This window comes from Cyrtonyx montezumae, unplaced genomic scaffold (assembly GCF_038088225.1).
Source record: "Cyrtonyx montezumae isolate F1298 unplaced genomic scaffold, pur_monq_1.0 scaffold_8, whole genome shotgun sequence".
NCBI classification, from domain to species: domain Eukaryota; kingdom Metazoa; phylum Chordata; class Aves; order Galliformes; family Odontophoridae; genus Cyrtonyx; species Cyrtonyx montezumae.
In genome coordinates, this window is record NW_027072089.1 from 16,056,914 (window position 1) to 16,084,417 (window position 27,504).

The 27,504-nt window shown below is 35.6% G+C and overlaps 1 protein-coding gene across 1 annotated transcript; it reads left to right on the plus strand.

Moving 5' to 3' along the window:
* Positions 1-225: 225 nt before the first annotated feature.
* On the plus strand, positions 226-24,804 carry NUDCD1 (NudC domain containing 1). Its single transcript, XM_065752479.1, has 10 exons — positions 226-408; positions 6,698-6,852; positions 10,323-10,508; positions 11,948-12,131; positions 13,827-14,012; positions 16,545-16,752; positions 17,370-17,514; positions 19,075-19,200; positions 21,252-21,411; positions 23,673-24,804. The coding sequence occupies exons 1-10, from the start codon at positions 291-293 to the stop codon at positions 23,963-23,965; spliced, it is 1,761 nt and encodes a 586-aa protein (XP_065608551.1). The 5' UTR covers positions 226-290; the 3' UTR covers positions 23,966-24,804.
* The last annotated feature ends 2,700 nt before the right edge of the window (positions 24,805-27,504 follow it).

Below are 27,504 nucleotides of genomic sequence, written 5' to 3' on the forward strand. Positions count from 1 at the left end.
CGAGCAGCACCAAGAGCACAAAACAAAAGGACGCCGCTGCGCAGCGCGGATGGAAACAACGGCAGCGCAACAACCGGGCCGAGCTCCGCGCTCGCCCCGCGTCCCGGCAGCAGGAGGCGGCGTCCGCTCCGTGCGCACCGCCCGCTCCCGCCTTCGAGCGCGGGCGCCGCCGGGAAATGCAGTGTTCGCCCGGCACGGCCTGCGGCTCAGGGCTCGCGGCGCCGCGCAGCTCCGAACTACGGCTCCCAGCGTGCGGGCGGCTCTTCCCGTGGTGTTGCGCGGCGGCCGGCATGGAGGGAGCCGCGCACTGCTCGCTGGAGGCCAAGCGCCCGCTTCTGGACCCCAAGTTCGAGGGCTACAAGCTGTCCTTGGAGCCGCTGGCCTGCTACCAGCTGAGGCTGGACGCGGGTGAGGAGCGGGGACGGGGATTTGGGGCGGTTCGGAGCGTGATGTCTGAAACGAATACGTAGGAACTAGAGGCATAAGGACGAAATTAATTTTGTTATGAAGGGTAACGTTGCTCTTTGCCATGGTCTTGTCCTTGATGCGATGTTTTGTGTATAAGATGATCGAGGATGCTTTGTGGTTTTCAGATATGTGCATTGCATACCTACTTTGAATTGACAGGGACTCAATATTTTTGTTCAAGGCTTTGATTTACGGAGCTTCTAATGCATCTAGTGCATTTGGGTATTTTGCCTTATACTTACAGTAACCCTTGTGATAGAAATTTGGCCTATACCTGTGCTTCTTTCTCTGTCCTCTTACTACAGCACAGAGATCCAGACTCGTTTTCAGTCCTTATTTGCCAGTCCTACTAAATCATAAATACCAAATTGCTTATTCTGTTCTCTGCTTTTGTGTATATGTAGAGTAAAACCTTATTTTTCTTTCTTGTTTTTCTTCTAATTATTAACATGAAATATAAACCAAACCAGGCCCTGTATTTTTCTTCTAGATGTTTTCTTGGTCTGTACTTCAAGCTGTTCAGCCATATGATACTGCTGTCTCACTCTTCCTGTTGTTTTCTGCTTACTTCAAGGCAGCTTCCTTTTAGAACAGAGATGCTCTGTTCCTGAACTTTGTGTTTTCTGGTATCAATGGTCTACATTTCTGTTATGCTGAGGGCTTCCTTCCATAACTTGCAGTGCATGTTGGGCAGAAGTTACGGATTGAGTTGTAGAGACCATGCATGACCTGTAGGTTGTGGCTTTTTTGAACAAGAGAAGAAATTAATCCTGTGTGAGAGGGCCAGGGACTTCAATTTTATTTCCTGGAAGTAGGAATGAGTAAAAGATAATAGCCAAGGAAAATGTCAAATAATTAAGAACACTGTCTGCGTGATTAATGTATATTTTCATTTGCAACTGTGTGCAGAAATGTGATGGTGGAATCTGGAAGATTAAAATGGCTGTGAGATTTTTGTTTGCTTTCCAGGAAGGTACTTCAGGAGTGGTTGTCTCAAATGACCACAGGGATTTGGAGTTCTGCCTGTGTGGCATCACAAATGTAATGGCAGTAAGATGTAGGTTTTAGAGTCCTTGGAATATGTGATAATAAATAGTTCTACTTAAGAACAAGCACCCGTTTCTGAGTTATCTGCCGTTGTTGAAGTATTTATGCAGTGTTATGACAAACTTGAGTGTTAAACATCATCTTTTTTGCCAGTATTGTCATCTGAGTTTTCAGATTTGTCAGTTTTTATGAATTACACTGCTACATATAAAACCAAATGAGATAAAGGATACTTGGAATCAGTGCAGACTTGCATTGTTGGAACAGCTGGATGTGCTGCTGCTGGACACCTTATGCTGGTTGTCATGCTCATGTGGACTACAGCAGTCTTCATTCTCTGACTATCTTGTGAAGCTTAGTATGCATTACTGATTTGCCTGTAATTGTCAAATTGTAGTTGCCATGAATTTGCTGGACAAATGTGCAAGTGAAGCAGAAAGAAATATAAAGTGGCTTTCATTGGATTTGATGCTGGAGAACAAGTTCATAGTGATTTTCTTAAATAATAATGGTGGGAAAGAATGGTGAAATACTGTTAGAATAAGTTTAGGTGCTGTAATTCACTTGTTCTTTGCCCATTTCTTCCTTACTTGGCACCCATTCTGTCCCAGTTTACTTCAGCTTTCGTAGACATTCCTCTTTCTGACCTCTCATCCCAGTATTTCAACTACTAATGAATCTCATGATATTATTGCTTTAATATCCAACTCTTCATCTTCACTTTTTCTCTGTATTTTCCTTAGTTCCTGATATCCGGGTTTAGGTCTTAGGCCTTATGCAACTGTTCTTGTCTTGTGCTTAAATTTCTTGAGAAGGAAAAAAGTGATGTATAGATATTAACTATTGTTAGTGAAGATGGTTCCCACAGCTGGCACAAGTCAACTTACAAGCTGTTTTGACAGTGATATCCTCACAAATGCCTCACCAGTTTTGGGGTCTTGTTTGATTTTATATTCACTTGAGTGTGCAGCAGATCCCATTTATGTTCATGTCTGTGTTAGGAATTTGAGCAAAAATGCTTTGTGAAATGGTATCTGTAGGTAAAGCATGCTTGTTTTCAGCAAGCTCTGCACTTGTTAAACTTTTGTGTTCAGTGCATTAACATCTGCTACAGTAGACTAAGAAAATCTTGTACTTTTCGTTAGCTACAAGAGTTTACACTTAAAAACAAGTGTTTTTAGGAGTAAAAACACACTTGTTAAAAGAAAACAGATTCCAAGAGAGAAGGATCTGTGCATGCTGTCCATTGATAACTGGAGAATAAACTAATGGACTGTCTTCTGGTGTATATATTGTATGTGAAATACTAAATTCCTTCCACTGGGTGGCATTGCAAAACAAAGTATAACATAAGGGCATATAACATTGGGTGCCCCTAAATTATGTGTTGGTAAAATTAGTTTACATATCTTTAAGTATTTTGAAGTGATTGTGATGTGTTCAGTAAAACATCTGAAAATGTGGAGTTTTTATTTCTCACACTTTTTTCACTTTTTTTCCAAATTCAACTGAAGGTAGACTCAAGTCTTCAGAATGCATTTAAAGTACTTTTATTCATTTAAAGTATTCTTTTTTCAGAGAATTTTTTTTCTTCGTTGCAGAATAATGATAAGATCCAGTTAGGCTAGGAACATTTTGTTCCTATCATTGACTCTTCTGAATTGTTTTGTACATAGTCCTTTTGCTATTAAGTAAATCTGTTATTGGTGAAAATCTTGGATTAATTAGCTTGAAAATATTTTGAGTCAAATTATTTTTTCAATCACAGAGCTGGTGACGTACAGTTCTAGAGAAGTGATAGAATTTTCTTTATGCTTGTCTAAAATACCACACCTCACTGCAGTTGATGGGCTATAATACTGAAAGCTGAGATTTAATTTATTCATTCTGTACATTCCTTCTTTTTACTGGCATGACAGAGTGTGAGTTAATGTTTTGGGGTTTCTGTGGTGCAGATTTGTTTACCAGAAACTGAAATGAGGCAGCGTATTATTTTGTAGGATTAGCTGTCATAGATTGCTGCTTGTTAGTTGAACCCAAAAAGTTGGAGCTACTGAATTAGTCTGTCCTAGATTCAGTTCCTTTTTTAAAAACAAGGAAAAAGAAAAAAAAAACCCTGTGTAAATGTTTTTCTGATTAAGTATTTCTTTTTTTTCTCATTATACTATCTTCTATTTTTCCAGTTCTACCCTCTATTCCCTCTATTGATTTTTCTCATTTTTTCTGAGTACCATCAAAAGTTGAACTGGGAAGGCTGCAGAAAGGAAAGAGTATAACTTCATCATAGTATAAAATCTCCTATAAACTATCTGAGCACATGGTATGTGATAGCAGATGGCATTTGCATGCAGATTTTATCACAGAATGAGCCTCAATTAATCTAATGATTTATTGGTAGAGAGATGTATGAACAGGATACATTCTGTAAACTGTTGATAACCATATTTGAAGTGTTATGTGAAAGTACAGTACACATTTGTTTAACTTTCCAGGTTTAAAATCACATATGGTATAGTTTCTGATTTCTATTTATGAAGAGTTAATTGCATAATTCATCTGAAGAGATTTGGATCTCTTTTTACCAACTCCTAATTATGCAGGGCTTCTCAGAACCAGGTAGAAATCTTGAGAAAAGGGACTTTATACATGATCTTTCATCCTTTATAGAGTTTATGATCTTACTGTCAGCTGAGCCATGATGTACTGTTCCAAAATTTTTATTGAAAAGTTCTGAATTGCTTTAGGAAGCAGATAGTTTTAACTGTTATTAATGTTTGTATATATTTTAGTTAAAGTTCTACTAGCAACAGTGTTCCTGGAGAGAGGGAAGGGTAGAAGACAAAATAAGACAACCTTAGCTTTTCTGTGTTGAAAATACATTACATGTTTCAGCATGTGAGTTATAGTCTCCAAAGATAAGTTTCCAAACACTAATCTGTGCAGAAAATAAATGATATGTACTAGGTTTCACTGGAAATAATTGTCTTGGGTTATATTTGGTTTTGTCTTTAATTGTTTACAGACCATTCATGTCACCTTACATCTTGTTAGGAAAAATATCTGCAATAATGACTGTCCAAACAGCTTTAAAACTCATTTTCATAATACAACTTTTTAATTTCTTTTACAATGTGATTTACTGTGAAATATTCTAACTAGTTGTAGTAGAAATTGGAGTGGGTAGCACCTTATGACAGGTGTTTCTTTGCTTCTGTTTTTGTTTTTTTTTTAACATGCTAGCTTTTTTCTTTGGGCCGTGTTCTAGGAAAGAGTAATTGTTAATTGCAGCGATGCTGAAATCTCCCCACTGTGGTGAATATGAATAATGATTTGAGTTAAGTGGAATTAATGCCCTTGGTTTGCAAATATCAACAATGATTAGGAGACTAATTGCTAATTATGCCATCATTTTACAAACATTTTATACAGCATGACTGGAATATTTTTTCCTAATTAATCAGACAGTGTATCTTGCATAGTTTCCTACAGCCCCAGTTAATAGCTAGTATCTCTAATGGGGTCAGTTTTGAGCCCTCAGTGATTATCTGATTGGTGATACGTATCACGATAGCACTATTCAACAGCACTGATTGTTCTGGAAAATTAACTACTATTTTAAGTAATCTCTGTGATAAGTAGAATAAAATAACTGCTACTTCAGTAGGTTTTAAATAGATGTTAAAGAAGAGTGTAAGAAGTCTAAGATAAGGACTTCTGGATAGAGTTGTCAATGGTTCCAGTGAAGATGGTGTGAAATTTCTTTGTTGTGTTTCTGAGAAGAAAAAGTGGAAGTTGTAGAAGTGGTAATTAGAATAACTAATGTGACCTTAAAATCATAGAATCATTTGAGTTGTAAGGGACTCTTAAAGATCATCCAGTCCAACTCCCCTGCAATGAGCAGGGACACCTACAGCTCAGAGCCACATCCAGCCGATGTCTCCAAGGTCAGTGCAGGCGCCGTCCCTCTGGGCAACCTTGTTTCAGTGCCTCACCACCCTTACTGTAAAAAACTCCTCTTACCTTCAAAAAACCTTCTTCCTTATATCCATCTCACCTCTTTGTTAGCCTCCCTGTGCTTGATGTATGAAGCTTACTGATTGTGGGCTGACAGTTCACTTGTAACTTTCTGAAGGATTTTTCTTGTTAAGTGAAGTTTGAGATAAACTACTTACAGGGAAACTATGGATCCTGGGATGCCTGTACTGGAGACTGAGTAATTCTAATCTGCTTGAGACTATTTTAGAAGGATAGTCTATATTTTTGCTATAGTACTTTCTTGAACTTGGAAGTTTTCTGTACTTAGAGATGTTGAAACTACTCAATCTCTGTAAAGATGCGGAGTAGGAGGAAGGAGTTACAGCTGGTTTAAATACCTTGCTTAGTCCTATGCAGATAATTCCCTCTAAAATTACTGGTAGCTGAGGAGAAGTTTTCAGTTTGCTCAAGTGAGTGGTTGTAGGTAGCATACTCCCTATCCTGAAGAAGTTACTATTATTAGTGAACAGCCATTCTTTGCAGACTGTCAGATAAAGAAAACTTGCATTGAAATCTTGATGGTGTCTTGGAGGTTGCTGAAGGTTTCTTCAACCTCAGTGAAAGTGCTTTTTCAGTAATGACCGTGTACTAATTATGCTTTGTACCATCTTAATAGTTTGCTTTGCAGCTTTTGATAGCACAATTCAGAATTTAACATTATAAAATGCACATAGCTAGAGAGATATTTCTTTTGTCCATTGTTGTCTTTGATTTACAGTTGACCAGAATTGATTTTCTTTTCTTTAATACAGTATATGTATCTAGAATTATTAGTCTACTTAAAAGTAGACTTAAAATTAGATTTTTACAAGGTTGTTGCTTGTGTACTTCCATTTTTGTGCGGGCAATTGATGAATTAGGGAGACCTCAACAAATGTTGGGAGGAGTCAGTATAGGCCAATATGGTCATGGTTATTATGTTACTGTGGTGATTGTGGTGACCTTCAGCATGCAGGACCTGCTTTCCTAGTTCATAGTGATATTGTTTGTTGTTTAACTACATAGGCATAATATGTTTTTCTTCAAAGAAACTAGATTTATGGGCTATGGATGGATGAATTATTTTAAAATTAGTAATTTAAGAGTTAACTTAGTAACTTAGATATTGAGAAATATTGTTCAAGTAATTTCTCTCTCTTTTTTCTAGCTGTAGCAGAAGTGAAACTTCGTGATGATCAGTATACCCTTGACCACATGCGTGCTTTTGGCATGTATAATTATCTTCACCTTGACCCCTGGTACCAGGATAATGTCTACTATGTTGATCAATTTGGAAGGGTTATGAATTTGTCAGTGACTCTGGTAAGCAGAAGTTTATTTTTAAAATAATTGAATTTGAATAGGTAGAGATGAGGTAGAAAACATGTCAAGGATAATCCAGATGCAAAACTGGAGAGGATACTACTGCTAGGAAGAGGGGAAGATTGACAAAAATGGGGTTTAATAGTGTTTTAAGGATTTTCAGTGAAAATTTCTGACTTTTTTTCATTAATGGTATTTTACTAGTATTGTACTGCATTAATACTGTGAGTTATTCCATCATGAGGAAGATAAACATGTGGTGACAAACTGAAGAAAGGAGCAGATGCTTCTTTTCCACTTGCCAGAGGTTTCTCATCTATTTTGTTTGATGTTAGTCTGTTTGCTAATTTGAAAATCCAATCATTGTAGATAGAAGGGGTGAAAAGCTGTGTGATTAAGAGTTATAAATGAAAGCATATGTAGACTAATAGCTTAATCTATGAATGGAGGTACGGAGGCAAAAAACACTTCTGGCACTAGGCAAATTTGAAATAGAGAATAAGCTAGACCAAGTCAGAAAAGCATGGCAGTCCTCTGGTCTTATACTGATAAAATGCCTGTCTTACACATTCAATTCTTTGGAAGCATTTGAATTCTGAAATGCACTGATTTCCACTGCAGAACCATTGTTTTTTCTGGAATGGAGAAAACATGGCTGCATGGATGCCATGTTACTGGTACATACAGTTAGCAGTCCTTGTTCGTTATGGAACAGAAGACTTATCCATGGTGATTTTACAGCTATCGCAATGTCTTCTTAGCTCTAAACATTTAATTTAGAATAAGAATAATAATTCACTGATTTAGAATAATAATTCACTGATGATTTTGACTTGTACTCTATTGAGTAATAAATGTGTACTTACAGTTTTTTACCAATAAGTATGCATGGTTTTTTTTGTTTTCATGATGATTCGACTTAATCCTTCTGAATCAAATATACCTTCGTCTGCCTAGAATGAAAAGAAGCCCAAAATTGTATAGTTATTAACTAACTTGAATAGTATTGCTTCATTTATAACCAGTTATTAGTCACCCTGGAGACTTTCAAGGTCAGGCTGGATCAGGCCCTGGTCAGCCTGATCTAGCTGTGATATCCCTGTTCATTGCAGGGGAGTTGGACTGGATGGCCTTCAGAGGTCTCTTCCAACACTATGGTTTCTATGATTCTATTAGGATTTTATGTTGAGAAAGGTAATAACGTGTAGATGCTTCCTAAGATAGTTCTGTCACTAATTGATTCAAGGCAGATGTTAGATTTTTTTTTCTTCAAGAGAAAAATTTTCAAGAAAGTTAATGTTTTGTTGATGTACTGTCATGTTACCAGAATGTCAAATAAATGGTTACCATGTTGTGTCCTAGTATGCAGTACTGTGCTGTTTTGCAAAATAAATGTATTTGCTTATGTATAAAAAGGAATTTCTGTAACAAGGCTTCTCATTTCAAATGTACCTCTGCATATATTCGTGAAATCTGTGTTATAAACAATATTATTTTAAGCTAAGTATAGTTTACAAGTTACCAAAAGCCACTATTGTACTGAATGTATTCTCTCTAGCAGAAGATAAAACAGGTTATTATGCTTATCCCAAACCCAAACTGAAAGATGGTTGTTTTTTTCTTTAATAAGTGATTATTGCAAGTGAAGTTGAAGATGTCATCTGTTAATGTTATGTTGTGCTGCCCAAAACTGCACTCAGTGGTTGAGTTGAGGTCACACCAGCACCGAGCGCAGTGGAACAATCCCTTCTCACACCCGGCTGGCAGTGTTGGGTGTGATGCACCCCAGGAGGTAGTTGGTCCTTTTGGCTGCCAGGGCACACAGTGTACTGCTGACTTGTCTTCAACTTCAGTCAACCAGAACCCTCACTCCTGGTTCTCATTCCCCAGCATGTACAAAGTCAGGTTTGCCCTGTTCCAGGCACAGAACACAACAGTTGCTCTTGTTCAGCTTCATATAGTTGATGATTGCCTAGCCCTGTAGTTTGTTAGGAGGTCTCTGCAAAGCTCCTTTATCCTCTAGTGTCAATAGCTCCTCCCATTTTAGTATTATCTGCAGACTTAATACTAGTGAGCAGCAGAGGGAGACTATTATAAGAGCATTTTCTTTCTTGCCTCTTAGGTGGGAGGCTCTGTGATGTGAAAATTTTTTAATTAATGTTTTCAGAATGGTTGACTCCTGACATTCTTCTGTTGATAAATCTGAAGTGGGCTGTAGAAGATTAAATGATTGATAGTTGATAATTTTTAAAAACAGAATTACATGCAAAACTATTTGAAGCATACTGTTGTGATTCACTTGAAGGCTGTCAGAAATGTGGTCTTCTGTAGTGTTGCATAGCATATCCCTGTAATTCACAGTTCTGAGGCTGAAGCTTTTTCTTTCTATGATTTATGTTCTTTTTTTCCAATTCACTGCAATCATACAACTTGTTACAGTGGATTGCTTTTATTTCAGGAAATACTGCCATTCAGTAAAACCTTAAGAAATTGTCATAGACCATGAGGAAGTGAAAAGTGCTTGTGTGTGGAGTGTGTTTATTCTTTTTTTGTTTTTAATTCTTACGTTCTCCCTTCCTGAATGTGTTCTAAATTAGGTGAATAATTTAAGGGTTGTTGTGATGCAGCTAAATCTACAGAGTGATCCTGGATGCTACTAGTAATTAAAAGTCTAATTTGCATCTTTTCTATTGCAGGTTTCAGAATTGCCCTTGTACCTTTTCCTAGAGAACAGTAATCCCTAGTATGAATTCAAGTAGACCCAAAAGACAAGCAGGCTATCTGTCTGTCATCTGGTCTTTTATATCAATGCTTATTAAAATGGTACTTACCTAAATCCAGTTCTTGCCCAACTGTGAACATGTTCTAAATACATATCTGATTTCAGTAACATTTGGAAAATATGATAGATTTAAAATTGTCTCTAATACGCTGATCTCAAAAACAAAACCTGTATGCCATGCTTGCATGCACAAATGTGTTCTTTTTTTGTGTTGTGGATATGTGCACAGGTTGAGTAAAAAAGAGGGTTTAAATTTGTTTTAGTTTAGAAGTCAGTGTAAATGAACTTTTGTAGTGCAATTCTCTGGCTTTTATTTTCTTTAAGGTCTCCAGATTCTTATTGGGATTAAAATGTGTGAGGTGAATGATAATTATACAGGCATGTTGGGAGAAAAGAAGTAAAAATGTTTTAAAAGCAAAATGTAAATTAGTGCTGTGAATTTGAATGAAAAAAAACCAACAACAGAGTGTTGAAATACCCATTATAAAACACTTATGTTTTCAGTAAACAGCTTAAATCTTGAAATTCTACCACCTTTTCCATATAGGTTGAAGTGATGCCTGGTTACCTACATTTTTCCAAATAGGCTCTGTTACATGAACTGGTGAATTGCTGTTGAGGTTTGTTGTTCTCTCGATTCTGCAATGGTGAAATTGATTAGTACTTCACAAAGTGTCTCTGCTTATAGGACACTGCTCTACAAAAGCCAAGAGAAGTTTTCAGGCTACCTACAGATTTGACAGCTTACGATAATCGCCTCTGTGCCTCAATATACTTCTCATCTTCCATGTGGGTTACCATTTCTGATGGAACAGGAAGACTATATTTGATTAAATCAGGCAAGCGTGGAAACAGTGCATCGGAAAAGTGGGAGGTAAGTCTTCAAAATAACATACCAAAGAATTGTACCTTTACCAAATAATCTTAGTCCTACATTTATTATGAGAATTGTATGCATTAGGTTTGTGTCCAAGCATAAAAATCATTTGAATTATTTCTTTATGTGAAAATAAAAACCTGTAAAATTCAAATGATTGAATGGAAACAGCCTTTTGACTGAAACTCTGTCGAAACAGAGTGAATGTTTCTAAATAGGTGACTATGCACCTGCCAGGCTGAACTACTGAGAACCATTTTCCCTTTCTCTTCCCTATTTTTAATGGATCTACCTAAGTTTTCTTTCCACCATCAATTATTGTTTATTATTTCCTCTGACCTGTGGAATAGTAATTTTTAAAACGCCTGAAATTATTGTCAGTTGAGCTAAATACTGTTTTTAATTTTAAGTTAGAAGGCTTCTAGATTGCTTGAGCTGATGTAATTGTACTTGAAAGGTTCACTGTTTAATGTGTCCTGTCTTCAAAGCGTGTCCACAGGGAGTAGAATAAAACTTCAAGAAAACTCATGGTTAAACAGCTTTGATAATTAGCCCTGAAAGCTTTATGCAGAGTAGGTATAATCTAAATTGTAGTATTTCCACATCTGTGGAGAGAAAATATTCATGCTGTACACTTAGTTCTGGAAAATTATTGGTGCTTAGTGTTGTTTTTTTATTTTTATTTTATTTAACTTAGTGATTGTAACTGAAGCATACATTTCTCATGATTAAATAGCTTACAAAATCAGTTATTTTAAACCATCTTGTGAAGGAGCCTTTCTGATATCCATGGAGCAGTGGTTGTGGTTTTACTATAGCAGTAATATTATTTGTTAGTTCTACACAACATGTAGTAAAGATCAATTTCTGCTTCAACTACTGTATGTTTTGGTTTATTTTTTCTTTTTATTTCTGAAAGATGAATTTGATATAAAATTACCACATTTTTCATACAACTTTTTAATTAGAGGACAGTTTTCCACACAGTGAAGGAGTTTTTAATAGGACATCAAGTGTGTATCTGGAAGTGGAGGGTTTAAGCATGGTGGAGTAGCTCCTTTCTCTGCACAATTTGAGAGTTCAGTCAAAGGAAGCTGATTATCGTGTGATTTAATAAAGACATTTTTGTAGATTTTTGTGCTTTATCTAGTGAACCATGTCAATGATTCTATAATATAAACAATAATAAAAATATTTCAGAGCGCTTTCTTGATAGCCAAGGAAGGATGTTCCAGAAATACATAGAATAGTTCTGTTATAGGAGAACTTCAGGGAACATCTAGTTCAACTGTGTGACCGCTTCAGGACTAGCCCAAAATTAATGTGATTTGTGGCAAGCAAATTCTAATTGATTTCATGTTCAATGAAACCTTTCACTAATGTTTGAGTCTTTGAATTTTTACTGACTAAACTTTTACTTCCATTTTGTCTTCCAGATTGTGTTTAATGAAGAACTAGGCAGTCCATTTATTATAGCACATAGTGTTTCATTTGTAAAATCTGATAAACATTCAGTGGCTGTGCTGCTGCTTAGGGTAGAAAAAGATGAATTGGACACAAAAGGAAGTGGATTTCATATTACTTTGGAATGGGTTACATTTGTGGAGATGGGCAAAGCAGGTAAGTGTTTTACATTTATGCTACTTGTGGGATAGGGGGAAAAAGAAAACTAAACCCAAACAGAATAAAAACAATGCAGAAAAAACCCTCAGCTATTACGCTTTCATTCTTTGCTTTAATTGTTGATTGTTCCTCAGTTTCTGATATTTGCATCCCACCAAAACTCTCAACAGATTTTAAATAGGTAATTTTTTTTTCATTTGGAGATTAAGTTCTGTCTTGTTTGTCATACTGTAGGTCTACTAAGTCTTCTAATTGTATAGATGAAATCTTGCTCTGTGTTGGATTATAATGACTGTGTCTATTCTATTAGTAGCTCCCTGCCCACACTTTTTAGAAAAGAGAAGGGGCTTTGACTGAACACTACTGAGGACCAGGATTACACTGTAGACTGGTTCTTATTCCTCCATTTCTAAACTATTTTTAGCATATAAAATAACTTGTTACGGCCACACAAATTACACTTGTTTATACATTATTATCTGTATTATACTGTAACATTGATGTAAACTTTACACTGAGGTGAATTATGACACTTTGAACTACTAGAGTGGTGTAGAAGAACTTTACTGTCGTTATCTGGTCTTGTCTAATATCTCTATTAATAAATTCCTGGTATTGCTTTTTTCTTTTCGTGTTTCAAGTAAAGGTGTAGTCACAAGTATGGCAAATTCTTTTAATGAAGAGGTGAAAGATAAATGTGAATAATCAAATAATTATTAGAGAATTATCACTTGTCAGAATTTTATCATGTTCACAGAATCACAGTATTGCAGGGGTTGGAAGGGACCTCTAGAGAACACAGAGTCTAACCCCCTGCCAAAGCAGCTCCCTAGCCCAGGTTGCACAGGTAGGCGTCCAGGCGGGTCTTGAACATCTCCAGAGAAGGAGACTCCACCACCTCTCTGTGCAGCTGTGCCACTGCTCCGTCACTGCACTGGGAAGAAGTTCCCATGCACACTTGTGTGGAACTACCTATGCATCAGTTTGTGGCCATTTCCCCTCATCCTATCACCACACACCACTGAGAAGAGTCCAGCCTCGTCCCTTTGCCTCCCACTCCTTAGATATTTATAGATATTTTTTAGGTATTTATATATGTTGTTAGTTAATTGTTTAAAAATTTGTTTCTACAAACTGTTGTTATAACAAGTTGATCAAATACTAAGGGCTCTGAGTCCAGTTAGGTTTTAATTAAAGAACAAACTCTAGAACCTCTCACTTTACCTGTGTTTTAAGTCATTGGTACTCATGTTTGGGAGCACAAAAGGATAAAGCGCAGTCCTTGATGCTGATAGCAGACAACTAGGACCTCCTCAGCTTTTGTAAAACATAGGCCTTCAAAAGTGAAGGCAGGCTAGCATTATACAGGTAAAGTGTTGTCAGAAGCTGTGTTGTCGTTTCTTAAGCTTTGAGTTCTAAAAATATTTTGAAGGTCTGTTTCTACAGAGACTGAGAGTAGTTTTGTGAATTGTTGTGCTAGCTGTAATTAAAGAAGACATCATAAGAAAAAAGGAAAATGTTAATTTTGGGATCTATATATGCAATAAAGTCACTGAAAAAGAGATTTCCTTTTAAACTACTGTTACGTAACTTGTAGGATTGTTTCACATTTATAAGTGTAGTGAAGTTCTTTTACAAGAATTTCATCCCCTAGAAAAGTATTACTGCTCAATTTTTTTCTTCATTTTATAGATGAACATAGATATGAAATCTGCAAAAGGAGAGTTTTACAAGGAAAATCAGTCCCACATTATGCAGCAGTAGAGCCAAGTGGAGATGGTCTAATGATTATTTCCTACAAACCATTCAAATTTGTGCAAGAAGAAGAAGAAATTTTAGAAGAAAATGATGATAAGAAAACGACAAATGAAAAAAAAGGTAAAACAGATTATGATAGATTGCTCTCTGTTTTGGCTATAAAAAAGAGCTTGTTTGGAAATCCTAGTAAATGTTAGTCTTCATATCTGCCTTAGATGTTCTTTTTTCCTGATTCATTTATTTATTTACTTTACGGACAGATGGAATTCAGTGTATTTGTTTTCTTCCTGGAAAGCTGTATTGTGCATAAGCCTGTATGGGAAACATTTTTTTGATAGGACGTACATAAAGGATTTCTTTGACTCAAGGATAAAGATATTTTGCCAAGATAACTGTAGTTTTTATTTGCTAACAGTTGAGTTATTTAGACAGAAGTTAGGCTGCCTAAATTCAAGCCTCTAGCTGAAGTACTTAAATGAAGTTAGTGTTCCTAGATAAAACAAGGGACATGGCACCTAAACAGTTGTGAGTGAAGCTCCCCCAGGGAGTTGTTCAGCAGAAAGATCTCCCTGATATGTAAATTACTCTTGCCTTTCAGACAGCAATAAAAAATTGTCTGTTCGTTTAGGAACGAGAATCTTGTGAGGGTCTCCTCACAAGAAGTTTTCTAAACTTCATAAAGAAGCTTAGAAAAAAATAATTGACTTCAACAAAAGACATCCATACTTTTCTTCTGTCAAATCAGAGCAAAATGAAGTATTTAAAAGCCTGTTAATAAGTTAAATTTTAATTCTAAATGTACGTATGACAGAGCTCAGTTACATTTATGTTGCTGCAATTATTTCCAATTTGATTTTCATTTCTGAATATGAGGGGTTGGTTAGTGAACATATTTTAACTGAATAATACTAGCATAATATCGGCTTAATGCATATGTGTGCACATATGTTCTTTTCCAACCCAGGAAGGCCATCTGTGATGCACGGAGCAGCAGTATCTTGAAAGATCTTATGATGGCTCAAAAATCTAATGTCAGGGAAAGTACTGAAACACAAGCTTCCATTTCAGAGGGAAGTCTGATTCCTCTTTAAGAGAGAATTTGTCTTTTCATAAACCTAGCGTCATAGGCTATCATTTTAATTGGATGGTTATAGAAAATTACAGGCAAAACAGATGCCAAATAATGAAACAAGATGTGCTGGCAGTAGAACTCTAATTTTAGAAGAGATTGCAACAATATATGAACTACTAAGGTGGTTATATTACTCATTGGTATTTTGGCTTTTTCCTTGTTTTTTCCTGTCTGCCCTACACATATTTTATTGTTAGTAAGGTAGGGCTACAAGGTAGCACAGAGGAAAAAAGGAGTCTATGATATTTGCTTTGGTCTCATTCTGTTTTCTTATAAATTAAGTCAAGATACAGTCTGTGTCAAAGGTAAGAATTTTGAAGGCTATCCCATCTCATATTAATAGTTTCTGTGAATTGTATTTGTAGCATCTGTGACTAATCCATTGCAAACAGGAAACTTGTTGTAACAGGCAGCAGTGTAAGAGATATTCCAGAGTCACAGCTGCTGACATGATCAACCAAATATTGTACTGTGACAACATGGAGAGCTTCTAAAGTATTTCAGAAAATGAGTCCATCCATACTTCACTTTTCTGCTAAATTTAAAGGAAAATTTAGAAGAAAATGAATACTCTTGAAGTTATGTTTTCTGTGACCGTATTTTGTGCTACCCAGTCACGCTGTCATAGCCTTCTTTATGGAATAGAATAGTTTCAGTTGGAAAGCACCTGCAAAAATCTCTTTGAGTCCGACTGTCAGAACCACTTTGGGACCAATCCAAAGTCTAAACATATTAAAAGCATTATCCAAATGCTTCTTAAGCATGGGCAGCCACAGGGCAGCAGCCACCTCTCTAGGAAGCCTTTTCCCATGCCAAACTGCTCTCTCAGTAAAAACTTTTTCCTGATTACTAGTGCAGCTTTAAGGCATTTCTGTGTGTCCTGATACTAGTTGAGCACCTCTCAGCTTGCCATTCTTAGGGAGCTGTATGGAGCAGTGAGGTGACCCTTCAACCTTCTGTTTTCTCTAAACTTAAAAACCTCAGTGTCCTCTTCCACTTCTGATAGAACATGCCCTCTAGCCTCTAACAAGCTTTGTTGCTCTCCTCTGCTTAAGTGTTTCTTGTAGGAAGGCAGTTGTTCTGGAAATTTAATAGTCAAGATAAGCATCAGGCAGACTGCAGACCCAGAAGCAAAAAGTTAGTTATTACCTCTTGGCTGACAATTCTATTTCATCTATGCCAAATGAGGCAAATGAAAACTGCTTGGTTTCTGTTTAATTGTCAGTGTAACTTCTGACAAAATAGACGAGTGAAAATGTTCATGTTTCTGAGTAGCATTTTCTGATGAGTGACACATAACTTGATTAATTAATTAATTAAAATTAATTTGATTTAAAAACTTTTAAAAAAATAAAAGTTTCTAATAATTAGGGTATGTTTTAAGAAAATTGTTTGCAGTAGAAGTTAACTTCCACTCTTTCCGAAGTCGCAGTTCTGTCTGATCCAGCATTACATGCTGGAGAATCCAGGACAGCATTTTTAATCTATTTGGTATTTTGCTGTGTTGTTTTCAATTGTAGACCCTCTCTATTACTGGCAACAGACTGAAGATGATCTGACAATAACAGTTGACATTCCTCAGGACATCACCAAGGATGACATAAAAGTACACTTTTCCCCTGACAGCATATGTGTTATACTGAAGGACCAGCCTGCTTTAATAGAAGGGAAATTACATTCGTCTGTGGACCATGAAAGCTGCACTTGGATAATTAAAGAGAACAAAAGGTGTTGTATAAGATTTTAAGATTTACTATTGCCAGGAATTTATTTCAAAGCATATATAATATCTGGGCCTCCTGGAAATTGAGTTACTTATTGCTAGGCACTGAGCTTCTCCTGTCAAGCGTTTAAATGCTTTGCTGAAAATTGCTCACTGGCTTCTGCAGTTCTGTCTCAGCTCTGTTTCTTTATCTCATTATGAAAGTAACACCTTCTTATAATTAGTTACTGATGAAGTTACATGACAACCTATTTTATGCAATGATATAGAACGGCCTTTTCAAACTAAAAAAATCTTTATTTCACAAAAGATGTGTTATGTATAACTGTCTTTGTATTGTTAGGGTGTCAAAGCAGGAAATCAAAGGCTTTCTACATGCATGAGTATGTTTTATGTTTTATTTGGTTTTGAGCAATCACTAGTCCTTCCTCTGGTTTGTTGTTATTTTTTTAATGAATATTTTCTGTTAGTATAGTTTGTTTTCTATGAGCTGAATTCCATTTGTTTCTGTTGTATCGTTTTCAGTAACAATTCAGTTCTCAAATCTACGTTTTGAGCTTTTTAAATTGTCATCTGAGAAATAGATTCATATATTACTTGCTACCTTCTGTTTGCATTTTAGCTTGGAAATTATTCTAATTAAGAGAAATGAGGGACCACGGTGGCCAGAGCTCATTGTTGGTGACACAAAAGGGGAATTCATTATGGATTCTTCCCAGTGTGCTGAAATAAGTGAATCTCTGATGCATCTGACCTCTGAAGTAATGGTAAGAAGTTGAAAATAAAACATTTAACATATTTGCACATTTATGTATTTCTTTTTCTTGATATCAGTATGACATAGCTCTTCAATTCATTTACTGTTCAGGATTCTGAGCTACATTCATTTTTGTCTGAGATTGTTAACAAAGTAGTGGCACTGGAGTTATAACTATGTTTTGAACTGTAATGTAGTCATTGGAGACTGAATTTAGTATACATAATAGTGTCTGTGCAACAAAACATAGAAGTCTAATTAAATTGAAAAACAGATTTTGTTCCCATCACTTGTTGTGGGCCAATTTAAAAGTAGTTAATTGAAGTAATTTTTAAGGATGTCTGTTTCTTGTTTATCAGTAGATTAGCAACAATTTTATGCTGTCTTTCTAGAGAGGCTGTGTTTGTCTTACACTGACTGAGTGCAAATGACACACTTTCCTAAGTTTTTTCCTCTAAAAGGCATGACTCATGAACTTTCTGTCTTGTGGTTATAGAGAAAGTCTTTACTTTTAAAATATAATTTTGAACTGCTGTTTATTTGATACTTACTATTTTAGTTTAGATGAGATGCTAGTTCTTAGTTAAAACTAGTGAACTGTGAGTCCCTCTGGATCTTGATGTGTTACTTTTGGATTACTACTTTTTTGAAGAAGGGTGGAAAATTATTGAAGTAAATTCTGTTTAGTGCCTAAATTGATTTCACTCCTTTCTTATATGCCATTTGTGGGCAAGGCACTGTAGTATAGCTTCTGAACTTCAAATTTCTTTGCTTTTACAACTTGTTTTAAGATGATTTTTGTTTCATGTTTTCAGCTTGTGTGCAGTAATTATCATGTTAGAAAACAAAAATAATAAAAAGCCTAGGAAGCTGTTCATTTAAGTAAATGTTCAGTATTTAGTTTCAGTGAAACTTGTGCTATATATGTATAATAAAAGCGTGGGTTCTTTTCAGTCATCTCAAGTGTTTGTGATAATGTTGCTTACCTGGAAGCCTTTTTTTTTCTAAAGCCTCCTGATAAAAACAGTAAATCATAATGCTTTACAGAAGAGAGTTGAACCCCAGCGTTTATCCTCTGAAGTGACAGATGTCCTGTTTTAAGTCTTGCACAGTAGCCTGTGATTCATGATGCCCTTCATGTTTTCTGTCATTTAAAGAACTTTCTTTGTCATTTCTCCCTGTCCGTTTTCTTTAAACTTAGGTTGTCTTGATATCTACATGCAAGCAAACATACAAAAATAACCCTTGTGCTGAGCTTCTTTTACTTTTTAGACTGATTCAGAATAGAAGTTTTTACTGATCAACTGAATGGATGCAGAAATGAGCACACGGACTCAAGAGCTCCGTGTCAGATGAACTGAGCATTAGTGCCTTGTCTAATGTTACTTGGTACATTCTTTTTGGCCTCAACTTTCAGACCATACTTGCTGCCAGAATTGTGTCATTTTTCTTGTTCAAGAAGCAATATTAATTCATAATTAATAAGTGTATAATTGTGTCCTCTGTTAAATATATATATATAGGGAGAGAGACTCAGATTTTCAGTGTACTCAATTGTCCTTCATTTCAGAATCCAGATCCTGAAAAGGAAAACCCACCTTGTAATGCACAAGAATTAGAAGAATGCGATGCTTTTCTTGAAGATGGTGCAAGTTTGTGCAGATTTGATGGTGATACATTGAAGGTTACTCATGTAGTAAGTGCTGCAAATTATTACTGAAATTCTTTAAAATATTCATTTTCTGATGGGAAAGTTGAATTATTTTATCAGAACAAATCCATGCAAATCCTTGAAACCACTGAAGTGGCTGAAACGTGCCGCCCACTGTCTCGGTGTGCTTACATCCACTGTTGGTTTCCGTAAGTGTTCAGTGAGCTCTGAATGCCAGTGAATTTCATTTTTTTCTGCCTGGAGGAATTCAGAAATACACCTTTTCTTCATAACACATTTCCATGTTAGATGTCATTTTGTCAGAGTTCCCCTGTGCTGCCGCCTGTCACGCAGCAACAGCATGTATTGGGATATTGGTGGGAAGCTTCAGCCTCCACTGCCTCCACCAACATCTACCACGACATCATGGGCTGACACTGTGATATAGGAAGCATAACTTTCAATATAATTTTGATGTAAAAAGAAGGCTGCTTTTATCCTGATTTTAGACACATATATATATACTTTCACAAAAGAGCAATTTGAAAAAACAAAGGTATGCCAAAGTGATGATAAAAAGGAGTCCTTTTCAGGAGTGCAGAATTTTTACTCATTCCATAACTCATATTTTTATCAGTAACTTTTCATATAGCCTATGAGAAAAGCTGCATTTTTTTTTATGTTTCTATCTTACTGCAGTTAAGTTAGGACTTGATCTGGCCTGTTGCTGAAAGGAAGAAACAAAATAATCATCTGGGAACATTGCAGATTGAGTTGACTTTTTTCTGTTCATTTGTTCTTTCAAGATGTCTCTACTAGCTTTTTTTCAAGATGTCGCTGTAAGCATTGGTGTTACAACACATCACAGCCTTGTGTCATTTAAAGCACAACAGCCTCTGTTGTACGGAAAATGTAATGAGTACAGAATCCTGATTTCCCTTTTCTTCATAAAACTATAGAAGAAGTGTTGAGGATGCATCTTACAGACTTACTTAGGTGACCTTCCTCAATTTCTACATCTGAAAAGATGTGTGCTCAGTACTTTGTGGGTTTGTAGAAAGTTCAGCATGCCTTTTATTTTCACATGCAAAATCAGTTACTGCAGCAAACTCAGTATCCTTAAAGACTAGTATTACTCTTTCATGATGGCAAATTCTAAAATTTCTTTGTGTTTCATTTGTTAATTAATAAAATTAGTAATGTTGAATGCAGAGTATGTCTTTATTAGTAATCTGCTTCCGTAAGAGAATATTTTGGAATGTAGGCTGGGAGGTCAGAGTATTGTGGTATTCAACTTGCGTCAGTTTTCAACTCTGCTTTTTGATAAGCAGTTGTCTTTAAGGATTATTTTTGTCACAGAGAAAGAACTTTTGCTTCTTTATTTATTCTCTAATTGAATTTAGTATTTATTTTTAAGGAAATTGGGACAGGTAGATATGGTTGTCTTGCCTCTCTGATGATCGTTCCTGGTGAATAGAAGAGGTTCTGGAATGTTTTTGTCAGTCTAGACTTGTTTGATAAATGGGGTGCTGATCTGAAATCTAGGAATTACTTGATTGTGAGCAAATAAAAAACTGATGACATTTTGTAATTTTAATATTCTAACTAATCCTTTTTCCAGTGCTAAACAACTTTTATTTAACCTTTGTCCTTTTTTCTCTTTGTCCCTTTTTCCTTCTGTCCTTTTGTCCCTTTGTCCCTTTTCTTCTTTTCCTTTTTTCTTTTTTTCCTCATAGAGCCCATACTTCCTTCCCTCTTAGCAATGTAGAAAAACAGCTTTGATTAAATAGAGAAAATCAGAAGTTGTAGGTCAGAGTCCTCCATCCTAGAAAAGCACTTCTACACAAAACACTTACTCCTGTTTGCTTATGTAATTGACATGTTTCTTTAATTCTTATCCCAAGCAGCAATTACACGTGTTTGAAATGTGCTAGCCACCTGTAGCGTATTGAAACATTGATAAGCATAATGTGTTCAAACATTCTGTCAACTAGCAAGCTTTAAGCTGTTGAACAACTAACTTTGGCAGCGCATGTGACAGAATCTGCTATCCATGCTTTCAGTAAATATTTTGTTTTCCTTTGTTTTGTTTTCAGATTAATCTTGGAAGCAATCAGTATCTTTTCTCAGTTGTTGTGGATCCCAAAGAAATGCCTTGCTTCTGCCTGAGGCATGATGTTGATGCTCTTCTCTGGCAGCCCCACTCTGATCAACCACAAAACATGTGGGAACACATTGCAACCTTTAATGCTTTAGGTAAGAATCTGTCATACGGGTCATACGCCTCTGAGACATTCCTGTTTGAATACTCAATGTGGCCTGTGTTGATATTTCACTTAATTAAATTCAAATTAAAAGTTGCTGTAATTCTGTCACGTAGCAGAATGCTAGCTTAATTTTTAGAAAGAGTAGAACAGCAGAGGTGTTTGGGGAAAACAAGATTATTCAGGCTGATTATTCATGTGCAAGATGCAAGCACTATACTGCACAGTAATAAAGGAGAGTTCCTTGGGTAAATGAACTAGATTTAAGGATTTGTAAAAGCACAGTCAGCACCTTAGACACAGAAATAATCAGGGAAATGGTGGCAGTCCTTTGATGACACATCTGGTTTTGTATGTGCTTACGGTAAGTGTTCATGAGAATTTTTCCATGTCATTCTCTTGGGTGATAAATCTGAACAACTGAAAATAATTGTTTAGTGCTTATTCTGTTATAAGAGCTGGGAACATCAAATTATGTTGGTGCATAGTAGGTTCAAAATAAACTAAAGGAACTATTTCATGTGGATGTCCTTATGCTGTGAAACCTGCCATAAAACCTTGTGGATGGGAGAATCACAAATTAAAAAAAAGTCATGGCAGGAAAAATCAATTGAGAGCATAACTGTGCTAGCTCTGGTTCAAGAGCCCCCTGAACTTTGAGATTACAGTGTGACAGAAATACAGAAAAATGTGACTATGAAGAACCTTCAGTTACTGCTGTATTCTTGCACTCAGACCTAGGAATTTTGTTTTAGCTGTTGCTGGAAGCAGAATTAATAAGATCAGAAGCAGAAAATACTGAAAATATATAGATACAAGAGTAACAATTGCTGTTTCAGAGAAAGCAAAATGGTCTGCCTGTCTCTGTGTTATACCTATTAAGGAATGAAGATAAACAAATTTCATTTAAATTAATCCTGTGCAGAATTTGTCTGCTGTGACAATTACAGTCTACGTCTTCTCTAGGTGTGGTCTGGACCCATTCCTTTAATAATGTCATGAGTGTGCCAGTTTATTCCCTCCATCCCCTAAATGCATTTTTTTGACCACATCACTGTTAGCCTGCATATAAAATTAAAGGGAAGATAAGCTGTTTAATTGGAAAATTGGATTTGTTCTGGGATTTCGCAATTTGTTTTGTTTTGTATATGAGTGATTTTTTAAAGTAGCATGTTATTTTCATTTAAGACCATATTAAGCTCTAAATATTTTATTTTTCTAACAGAAGAGATTAATTTCACAGTTTATTCTTTGTTTACTTGTTTCAAATTTCATTATACTGGAAAAAAATAGATGATAAGGACTTTCATATTTTTGCTTGTTTCAAGTTTCTATGCTGACATTTAAGTAATGTCCTCATGATGTTTTTCTATTGTTTTGAAAATAATTATTTGAGCTTTTTGTACCTAAGGTGATTTTAAAAACATATAGATACATTCTTTCTCCCTATTTAAAGTCATTTTTCAGTATTATATTGAAGTTTACTAATTAGGTTACTTTATATGAACCTAGTTTGCCTTTTATATGGCAGAGATGATGTAAACTATCAGCTTGTTTATCTGCAACCATGTTTTGAAGTGCTTTGCAAGAGCTAATACTAAACATGAGTATTTTCTAGGTTTAATAGCTATGTTTCCAAAACCTACAGTGTTGATTATTTTGTCCAAAACATTAACAGTAGTGCTCTTTTCCTCTTTGTTTTGACTTTTTGAATTCATTTTTAATTAGCAATACAAGGATGATGAATGATTTTTTTTCAGTCCAGAAATTGGACTGAAACTTAAGGAGGGAAGCAAAGAGAAACCTAAAGGGACAAAGACTTTTTGCTCCAGATACCTGTTCTGTCAACTTTCTCTGGAAAAGGGAGTAAGGTTTGAATGGACATTTGGCTGATTACAAGTAAATTCTAATGATCTACTACAATTTGAAGGAGCAGTGCTTGATCTTGCCACTTCTTAGCACAGTTTGTTAATGGAGGCTTTCTGTTACACTGATCAGCTGAAACAGTTGATCCATCTCAAGTTCTTGTGCACCCTAAACTGACTACATGAGTGGGGTAAAGAGTTGGAAAAAGGTTACTGTGCAAGCACTGCTTGGCTGTAGACAAACCACTTGTGTGTTGCTAATCCTGTATGAGTCACAAATTCAAAATTGCCTATTATTTTTGTAGCTAAGCTTGATTTTGACATCCATTTAAAGTGCTATCAAGGTCAATATATTACATTTCTTTTTCTGTTTTTCTGGGCTATGCAGGTTATGTTCAAGCATCAAAGCAAGACAAGAAATTCATGGCTTGTGCTCCAGACTACTCCTATGCTGCTCTTTGTGAGTGCTTGCGGCGAATTTTCATCTATCGCCAGCCAACTCCTCTGTCCACGGTTCTCTACAACAGGAAGGAAGGAAGACAAGTAGGACAGGTTGCTAAGCAGCTAGTAGCAACTCTAGAAGCCAGTGATCCCATCTTAGGCTTTCAAGCTACAAATGAGAGATTATTTGTTCTCACAACAAAAACCTTGTTTTTGATAAAGGTGAATGCTGGAAATTAATTAGTATATTTTGCTGTAGTTTATATTTGTTTGTCAAAGGAATAGCTACTTACATGATCTGAGGAGTTCAGTACATTTTGCTGATGTTTAAAAAGGAAATATTTTACAGGGAATCAAATTTTTTCATTAGAACTTGCCTGTAAGTCAGTGTGAGATTTTCAGCTTAACAGTTGCTGAACTAAGCTTTTTAGGAGATGAATAAAAATGCCTTGTGTGCCAGCAGCTTTCTCAAAGCAATTGTCAGAGACTGCTGTTTGCATAAGTAGATTTATGCATTTCTTTTTCCAGTGACTGCTTGCCAGACTTCTGAAATTTGAGACTTCACTTCTGATTTTAACTGATAATTTTACCTCTGAAAAGAGTAATCAGATAAAGAAAATAAAGACTTGTGTTACAAGCATATGGTGTGCAATGTAAAGAATTGTGTGTCGTAAAAAAAATATCCAAATTCACATACTGTTGGCCAAAAAAAAATTTAATTTAAACGGAATAATTTTACTGTATATCCAAATCAATAGTCTAAAATTCTTTGACTTACTCATGTTTGCATTGGAATATATTCACATTTTAAGAGAGGCTGGAATAACTATCAGTAAAATTTTCTTGGACTGAATAGGAGTGAATGCACAGCTGGTGTTGATATGATTAAGAGTACAGTAAGACTTTGATTTGTACCATTCAATGTGTCATTTTCATTTCAAGATGTACTTAAGTGACTAATTTGCAATTAGAAAATAGCTAACAGAAAACGCACCTGTATTAAACCTGAGATGGGAAACTCAGGGGTTCTGCTGCTGCCTTAGATGCCACCATAAATAACATCATTTCTTAACTATGCTGTATGACTATAGCATACTCTAGCTATAACTATGCTACATGCACAAGTCCAAATGTGGAGTGTGTCCAATGTAAGAGTGCAAAGACCATGAGGATGCTTTAAAGTTGCTGTTTACCAAACGGGAGTGGATAATTTTGTTGAAAAACTGTTCTTGAATATTTCTTTCTTATTTTAAAGTGATAATATCAATAGAATTAAACCAAAAAAGGTCAGTTTTGACAATTCCACCTCCTCTCCGTTTTTTTTTCTCATAGTTTGCATCTATGTCAGTATTATTTCCAACCTCTGCAAGAGAGAAAATATTGAGAAGAAAATGTCTTCTATTTTACTATGGACTATCAGGTTATTGATTTTGATTGTTTTCTCTTGCCCATAAACTTTGCAGACTTTTATCAGTGAAACGGTTAAATGATGTGGTGGGAAGTTAAGAGGGAGATGAGCAGCTGTCTTAAAAAACAAACAAAACAAAAACAAAAAAAAAGAAGCCTTGAAATTCAGCTTTTCAGGAAGCATAATTTTTTCTCCACTTTATATCATTATTATTTTGTGTATCCATTTGTGAAAAGTTTTTCTTTACTTGGGTATGTTAAAACAGATTCCAACTGCAGACCCCTACTGCTCATGCATTTTTGTGTAAACTGTCTTGGAAATGCTTGTTGAAGAGCCTCAGTGAATGTATGACTTTTGTATAACTTTTAAAACTATATTTTCATGTTGAGTAGTATTGCCAACAGACATGGTAGCAGTCCACGCAGTTGATTACTTTGCAGAATAAAATAAAAGCATTGAGGTTTATATGAATATTACTTATTAACCTGAGTATAGATGAGAATTTCTGGTCTTTATGAAATTCCTCCTTGCTGTGGCATATGTATCTGGAAACATACTTCTGTTGTCTTTTAGAACAGATGAAACAAAGTTGAATAATATTATCAGCTAATGTTTAATGACTAAAAACATGCTACCCAAATGTGTCCATTTCAAGGAAGTCATTGTTCTCATGGGAACAGCTGAACGTGGAGAGAGGTTCATCTCATGTTCCATGTTGCTCATGTGTTCATGATTATGGTGTTCTCAGAAAGGATAAGTCAGTCTCTTTTATTTCACTTTCTCTTTTTAAACTGCTGCCTTGAAAACCTTGCATGCTGTTGCACAGCAAGCTACTATAAATGGCTGCAAGCCATGGGGAGATGCTTACTATCAGTATTTCCATTTCTGTGTTCATTTAATTTTAAGGCTTGTTTGTTTAGCATATTATTGTAGACATATGTAAAGTAGAGAATGGGGATATATAAGATACAGCTTTCTGAGAAGCATACTTCATTTTTGGGGGGTAAAATTTCAAGAAGTAAAATCCTAAATTTTAATGTCCCAATCACAATCTGTTTACAATCTGTTTAGAATTTCTGAGAAATTATTGGATTATTAAAAACTTGCTTTATTTCTTTCAGTGTACTTTTGCAGTGTTTTTCTTGTTTGGCTGCGTATTTGGGATGTGTCATGTATTCTTCTACAAGTTTAAATGAAAAAGATATTTAATAATAAAAGTTTTTTAATTGTTTTAGAAGATTTCTATTTATTTCAAATGCTCATACTTCCTTATTGGAACTTATTGGAACAAAATAAAGAAATTTTATTTATAATAAAATATTTAATTTTATTTTTTATTATAAAATTAAATAAAATAAAATAAATTTATTATAAAATTAAATAAAATAAAATAAAATTAATTTTTTATTATAAAATTAAAAAAATTTATTTATAATAAAATATTTAATAAAATAAAAATTTATAATAAAAGTCTTATTGGAACAAAATAAAGAAATAGAAATGGGCTGTTCCTTAAAATAATACTGATTACGTTAAGGAGTTTTCTGTTGAGACTAAGTTTTGGGGATTGTCAGCATTGCAGGGTCATGTATGTTGCCAGTACATGCACTGTTGCACTCCTTGTTCATTTCTTTGAAAGCTCCTGTAGTTTAAAGTTTCTTTTATTATGTTGTTTGATTTTTTTCTTCCATGTTGCGTATCTACCAACATAAAATTTATGGAGGTAGTTGCTGGAGGGTGTTGATGTGTGTTCTTGTCTTAAATGCACATTGCATTCTCTAAGCCTTTGTCTTTGGTGTATATATGACTCAAGTATCTAGACAGATGTTTCCAAACTGCACTGAAGTGATTTGCACATCCTACCTCAACCCAAGGGTATATTTTTTCAGAAGAGTGAAGAGGAGGGTTTCTTCTGCACGTGTCTTATGTGAAAAAGTGGTTCTTCATTACTGAAATGGCAGATGCTGACAGACTAGCAGAAAAAAAATGAAGCTTATATATATTTCAGTTTGCTGTGCTTTGTTTCAATAATGGCTGTTATTACCACTGTAACTTACGAATTTCCTTTCTGTCAATTTACGTTTTCTGCTATCATTATGCTGGCCAGAGCTTGAGCTGTGGGTGATGCTGGTTGTGCCTTTATGAGAGCAGATTTAAGAATGGGAAACATGTTCTGCACCAGCAGCTGACAGAGAGGAGTGAGAAATGTGGAAGAAACAGCCCTGCAGCATCCAGGGTCATTGCAGGAGGAGGGCAGGAGCTTCTCCAGGCATGAAATAGGATTTTCCTGCAGTCCAGAAGAGGCCCATGGTGGAGCAGCCATCCCCCTGCAGCCCATGGGCACCACATGGAGCTGATTTCTATGTGCAGC